At 34.4% G+C, this 7,079-nt stretch overlaps 1 protein-coding gene across 4 annotated transcripts; it reads left to right on the top strand.

The window, feature by feature from the left end:
- Nucleotides 829–6,305, top strand: LOC107609117 (mitogen-activated protein kinase 20). Of its 4 annotated transcripts, XR_002351014.1 has the most exons (11): nt 829–1,467; nt 2,563–2,971; nt 3,188–3,315; nt 3,457–3,516; nt 3,795–3,944; nt 4,042–4,197; nt 4,379–4,590; nt 4,700–4,801; nt 5,048–5,180; nt 5,338–5,450; nt 5,599–5,848. XR_002351014.1 is itself a non-coding variant. In XM_021107024.1 (10 exons), exons 1-10 carry the CDS (start codon nt 1,444–1,446, stop codon nt 5,523–5,525), a joined length of 1,365 nt encoding a protein of 454 aa, XP_020962683.1. In that variant the 5' UTR covers nt 829–1,443; the 3' UTR covers nt 5,526–5,650. The 4 variants fall into 4 exon arrangements, 3 of the variants coding, with proteins under 3 accessions (XP_020962683.1, XP_016166440.2, XP_020962682.1); XM_021107024.1 differs by lacking the exon at nt 5,048–5,180 and having other exon boundaries at nt 5,515–5,650; XM_016310954.2 differs by lacking the exon at nt 5,048–5,180 and having other exon boundaries at nt 830–1,467; nt 5,599–6,305.

Here is a 7,079-nt window from a genome sequence, read left to right as displayed (position 1 = left end):
ATATTCCAAAACAAAAATAAAATAAAAGAAAAAACAATATCTTAAAAATAAAAATAGTAGAAAATTACACGAGTAGAAGAAATTCATATCATATAAAAAATAAATTTTAGTTTATATTACACTTACTTTATATATTCAGCAATGGAATAATTTACTACCTTTTTTTAGAAAAGAAAAATCGATTTTTTACTTATCAAATATGTCACATGTCAACTTTGCTTAAATTTTTATGTCTGTTTAAAAGAATTTAATTTTGATGCACTAACAGNTTTTTTAGGATTATGGATTATAAAGGTATTATTTTTAAATGTAAAACTTTTTTATTTAAAATGTGAAAATCAGAAAAAAATCAGACCATCTAATTTGTTAAGAACCAAAATTGGACCTTCCTTTTTATGAATTATTTTTTTTTTAAAATCGTAACAAACAAATCGGAGGGATTTGATATTAAAAAAATTTTAAAAATTAACTTACAAAGTAATTGAACCTATCAATTACTGATTCCCATATCAAAATAAAAATACATACACCAGTGCACCACCAACAAAATTAAATTACACACATTTATCTTTCATAATAAAAGTTTTTAGTCCATTATTTCCTTCCTTCTTTTTTTAGAAAAAGAAAATAACCTGCCAACCTTGCCACGTGTCAGAAACATAACCTGCCAACACAGTGAAGAGTACAATACAACATGTTACAGAGTAACAGTACTAGTATCTGACACTTGTCTCCCACAAAATGAAATTACAATAATACCCTCAATACCCTCTGAAAATTACACTTATACGCCACTTAGTACATTATGCTCCGTATCTCGTACGTTTTTGGATAAGGAAACAACGCAACACAACAAACACAAGCCAAGCACCAACCCCTTTAGCTTTAAGCTCGCTTTAACCTTCAAAAACCTCTCCAAAATTTTCACCTTTCTCTCTGTGTCGGTGTGCAGGATCAACGCACGCTTATATTATAATCCTCTCTTAGTACTGTGTCTCAAGTTTCCCTCTTTCACCTCTCAACAACCTCAAAACGTGTTCTTGTTGTGGTTTTGGTGTTCCAGAGCTTCGATCCTTTTCTGGGGTGTGTGAAAGTTTTCCAAAAATGAGAGCTTTTTTGTTGCAAGGTTGGAGCTTCATTGCTTCATGATCAAGGGTTGTTGTGGTGGCTATTCGTTCCGCTATTTTGTGAGCTTTGTGCCGGAATTGGAGTGCATGTGGGGTCTCATTTGGGTTCTATGTTCGTTGAGGGATTTGGGGAAGAGAATAGTGAGTTCGGATTGTGGTCTTGTGATTCGAAGTAGGGGTAGGTGGGGCAAATGTGGCTGAATTCTCTCTGAGGAAACAACAATTTTTTTCAGAAGCTTTGTGTTTTTCGTTCAATAGGGTCATCCTTTTTTTGGAATTGGAAGCTTTTGTAGGTGTTGCCACTTGCCATATAAGAATGCAGCAAGATCAAAGAAAAAAGGTGGGTTTTTTACAAGTTTTTATTACATATTTGAGTGAATGATGAACAATGAAGACAGCTTTTTATTGTTTTGATTAGTTGAATTATTTAGAGGATGATGAATTATTTGTTTGTGATTGTGTTTGATGTGAATTTTAAGTACTCTGAAGTATGTGGTTGAGGTTTAGGAACATGTTTCTATATATGCTGAGCTGGTTCAATGTAGGGGCCATGTTATCTCTTTTTTTCTGATATTAAGTTTAAGTACATACAACACGTGATGTAATTTTTCTGTCCCCAAAGTGTTTGTTACTGTAGTAGGATAACGGCATGTTTGGCAAATCTTATATTTCACCATCGTTATTTTTGTTAGAAATTACCATCTATATGTGGTGTTCATAGGAGGTTGTTCTTTCAACTTCAATCTATCTACCCCTTTTGCTTTTCTTTTTTTCTACGTCTTGTGTTATGCACTTATGTGCTGTACACGCTTGAGCTGCATTATCATCATCATCATCAATTCATCATACATGGTTGACTCTCCAAAAATCAGATTGTAGAATGAGTGAAATGAGAAGAACCGGTTGATTGTAGAAAGAGAAAAAGCTTTTGGCTTTTTGAAGTTAAAGATTGGTTTGTGATATATATTTAGTGGTTCTAATATTCTATATGCTAAAGTTTTTGCTTCTTCTATGGGTTGTTATGTTAATATAGTACATTGGAGTGAGTTGTTGTATTGAGACAATTTTTCTCTCTATGTTTATTAGTTTGTTTAAGTTATTCAATTCTATCATTCTATGCTTGACATGATCATGTTCCTGCATATGTAATCTATCCTCTTTTTCTGTCTATGATTATGTAATGCTGTGGAAGTTCCTTTATGTAAATTTTAACAAACGTACATATTTGTATTATGTCTATTAACTTTAATGGTGAGTCCTGAGATATCTCCCATATAAATTTTCTACACAGCCAAGAATACTTGCAGTTTTGGTTTTAATTTCTATTCATCACTTATGAAAATTTGCAATCGCTTTGTGGCCTTAGCTTGATTGGAATCAATTTTGGATTTGCCTGATTTTGATTTGTGGAAGAACTTGATTATCTTTGCTACAGAGTTCAATGGAGATGGAGTTTTTCTCTGATTATGGGGATGCCAGCCGGTACAAAATTCAAGAAGTCATCGGGAAAGGAAGTTATGGTGTTGTATGTTCAGCTATTGACACTCATACCGGTGAAAAAGTTGCAATAAAAAAGATTCATGATATATTTGAGCATATATCCGATGCTGCACGCATTCTCCGGGAGATAAAGTTGCTTAGACTTCTTCGACATCCTGATATTGTTGAAATCAAACATGTCATGATGCCTCCTTCTAGGAGGGAATTTAAGGACATTTATGTTGTTTTCGAGCTCATGGAGTCGGATCTACATCAAGTCATTAAAGCCAATGATGACTTGACAAAGGAGCACTATCAATTTTTCCTTTACCAGTTACTTCGAGCATTGAAGTATATTCACACCGGTATATTTTAATATCTAATAGTTACTTCTTCATGACTGATCTTATCTAAATGCACATCGTGTTGTTAATGTATCATTGCTCAGGCACTTGTCTTAAGAAAGATGTTAGGAATGTGCAAAATATGGTTTCTATCTGTGGTTGATGATGCTTTGCTTTTTCTACAAGTTTCTGCCTGATGTCAAAATTGCTCATCTAACACTTGTCTACTCAATGCAGCAAATGTCTATCATCGAGACTTGAAGCCAAAGAATATACTGGCCAATGCAAACTGTAAACTTAAAATCTGTGATTTTGGGTTAGCAAGAGTCGCTTTCACCGACACACCAACAACAGTATTTTGGACGGTATTGCACTTTCCACATGATCTCTGTTCACTTTCTACCTTTCTTTGTACCTATACCTTGTTGGAGAAATTTTTTTCATTTTCCATATAAAAATCCTGGGGAAGTATGGATGATATTTTCTAACTTAATTCACATCTATAGGATTACGTTGCGACAAGGTGGTATAGAGCACCGGAGCTTTGTGGATCGTTTTACTCAAAGGTATGACTTTCTCAAAGATCCTTTTTGATTGTGTATAAGTCGGAGAGAAAGTACATATGTGTAGTCTTGTTTCGTTATGCCGGCATTCATACTCATTAGCTTTGTGTGTAGAAATTGCAATTGCTTATCAACCCATGATTCATGCTTTCTGTTGTCTTCTTTTCCATCATTAGCTAAATGTAAGCCCTGAGATCAATCTATTATTAATGGATAATCTACTAGCTCTATCTGTTTCTGTTAGTTTTCTATCGCATAATGAGCTAACATATTGCGTGCAGTATACTCCAGCAATCGACATATGGAGTATAGGTTGCATCTTCGCAGAAGTATTATTAGGAAAGCCACTTTTCCCTGGAAAAAATGTTGTCCATCAGTTGGATCTGATGACCGATCTGCTTGGAACTCCTTCGCTGGATACTATATCCCGAGTAATTCTCCCTCCATAAACGGACCTCTGAATTTCTAATCGTATTGCTTATTTGTTTCCACTAACTATTGTTCTGCTCGTGATTCTGTTGGATGTAGGTACGCAATGATAAGGCTAGGAGATACCTAACTAGTATGCGGAAGAAGCAGCCTGTGCCATTTGCACAGAAGTTTCCTAATGCAGATCCTTTAGCATTACGACTACTTGAAAGATTACTTGCCTTTGACCCGAAAGACAGGCCTACTGCTCAAGAGGTTTGTTATATTGTGCTCCATTTCTTTGTGTATGTTGAAAACGAATTTAGTTTGATAATCGACTGCTTCATGATTTTCTTTTGAAACTCTAGAAGTTATAAGAGTGATGTAGAGCATCCACATTCATAGAATTATGTTGACTTGCTTGCTTAAGATATTTAAAGTTTTTTGGTTTTTTCAGGCATTAGCTGATCCTTACTTCAAGGGATTAGCAAAGGTGGAGAGGGAACCATCCTGTCATCCTATCACGAAAATGGAGTTTGAATTTGAAAGGCGAAGAGTCACAAAGGAAGAAATCCGAGAGCTAATTTTTCGTGAGATTTTAGAGTACCATCCCCAACTTTTGAAAGACTACATAAATGGAACGGAGAGGGCTAATTTCCTTTATCCAAGGTTAGTTTGTTATGTTACCATTTTTCATTGGTAATTTGGTATTCATATTTGATACTTCCTTCCCGAATATTTTCTCGTTAACCTTCATTTGGTATAATATATCCTACAGTGCTGTTGATCAATTCAAAAAGCAGTTTGCTCATCTTGAGGAAAATGGTGGCAAAAGTAGTCCAGTTATGCCACTTGAACGAAAACATGTATCGCTTCCAAGGTGATTTGTTTGCAACAATTAATTGTCAACACAAGGTTACTTTAGTTGAGCAGTATCTACTGTGATAAATTTTAAGATGACAGATTAAATTCTTGTGCATATGCAACAGGAAACCAGTCTAGAGCATCTCATTCTAACTATGCAATTTAGCTCTAATTCAATCGAATCCGGATGCTGTTACATAGCAATACATAGTGTCATAGTATTGTTTATACCTTATGGGACATTGCTATTTTTTCTATGTAGATGTTGATGCACTTTTCTAAGATTAAGTAAATACAAAATGACAACCTTGGTGAGCGAGCGAGTTGTGACATGCGATAGTTGTGCATGTTCCCTGTCTGCCAATGTTTGTTTAAGAAGCTAGGTTTTATACATGGTATGGACGGACAATATCATTCATAGGAGGACCTAAATTATCCCTCATTCTCTTAATGCCGTCTCATGATAACTGTTCTCATTCAATTCATAAGGATCATAATTTGATAGTTACTTGTTCATACTTAGGTGACTTCATTTGATTTTACCATTGATAGGTCAACGGTTGTTCATTCGAATATGGTAGCCCAAAAAGAGCAATCAAACAATGCTTCGAGCAAAAACCGGCAACCGGCCGAGGAATATAATAACAATCAAAGAATTCCACCAGGTATGTGATTGCTATCATCATAGTTTATAACTTTCTCCGTCCCTCTCACTATATATATATCCAGAGATACATTGATCCGAGGATATACCAAAAGTGACGGCGAAACCATCAGTAATATAATCACTATTCTCGACGCTTTTATCTTCAGCAAAACCCGGGAAAGTAGTTGGTCCCGTTGTCCCGTATGAGTATGGTAGTATCGTCAAGGACTCTTTCGATCCGAGGACATTCATCAGAGGTTCTTTTGTTCCTTCTCAAACCGTTCCTGCCACGTACTATTACCAAAGATCAACCACCGGACACCAAGACGCCGAAAAGGGGGTGCCTTTGAAACCAAAACATGGCCCTCAGCAATGTGGAGTGAATGCGAAAATAGCACCAGACATAGCCATCAACATTGATACTAACCCTTTTTTCATGACAAGGGCAATAGGAGTGAACAAGATAGAACAAGATGATAATAATAATAACCATAGAATAGCCATTGACACAAACTTGCTTCAATCAAAAGCTCATCAATATGGCGGCATTGGTGCTGCGGCCACGGCCACAACCGGTGCCACTGCTCATAGAAAGGTTGGACCTGTTCAGTATGGCATGACAAGGATGTTCTAAAAGAAAGGTTTGTGTTGTGAATATTGTGGCTCTTTGTGTAGAGAAAAGAAGAAGGTTTCTTGTTAATGTAGTAACTATAATATTTGGTGGTGTTTTTTCCTTTCTTGCTTCTTTCTTTCTGTGTAAAAAATGACATGAGTTAGTGCCTTCCCTAGAAAGCAAAGCTTTTTTTCTTCCCAAAAAATGATGTAAACTTTGGTTACAACAATATGAATAAACATCTAATGTGTTCTTTGGGAATATTAATGACCTAATTTGTTTCTTATGTGTATTTTTGAAGTATTATTATATAGAATTTAATTTTGATGCACTGTCAGTGTAAAATTGTTTTACACTTGCATCCAATCACAAAACGTCATATTAGCAAAAATAATTATTTTTCATATTGACCATGTGAATGGTCATCCAAAAAGACGGTTGTAATTGTACGACTGTGTAAAGCGTTTTATACTGTTAGTGCATCAAAATTAAATTTTTATTATATATTAAAAATGGTGATTGTGAATGATTCTGGAAGTGTTAGTTTTTTCTTAGAAAAATGGACAAAATAAGCTTGAGTGTGAAGTCAACACAGGAAAATTTATTCTTTTCATCATGGCATAAGGAAAATTCTTGATACACTTTTTTTTTTTGTTGCCTAGACTTGACATGTTTTGTTTTTGTTGGGATATTTGGATCTTGTGGCTGATAAGAAAAGTCAGCTATCTCCAAATGAGTTGAAAAATGTACCATTTTTCTAATAAAACTAAATAGAAATTGAATAACATTATTAAAACAAAGTAGATGCCTACTAAAACCAATAAACCATGTACATTTCAAAACAAAATCTCTAATAATAAATGAATTTTAATTTACTATTATTATTTTTTAAAATGGCTCAAATTATACAAAATTTTCTCACTTACCTATAAATATATTTATCCTTGGGATTTTTTAAAGAGAAAATATAATAATAATAATAATAATAATAATAATAATTTCCGTCACAACGTATTCGTATATGGTTTGGTCAAA

The sequence above is a fragment of the Arachis ipaensis genome, chromosome B07, assembly GCF_000816755.2.
Source record: "Arachis ipaensis cultivar K30076 chromosome B07, Araip1.1, whole genome shotgun sequence".
In the NCBI taxonomy this organism is placed as follows: Eukaryota; Viridiplantae; Streptophyta; class Magnoliopsida; order Fabales; family Fabaceae; genus Arachis; species Arachis ipaensis.
Note: the sequence above shows the minus strand (reverse complement) of the source record. Positions and strands in the feature narration are given on the sequence as shown.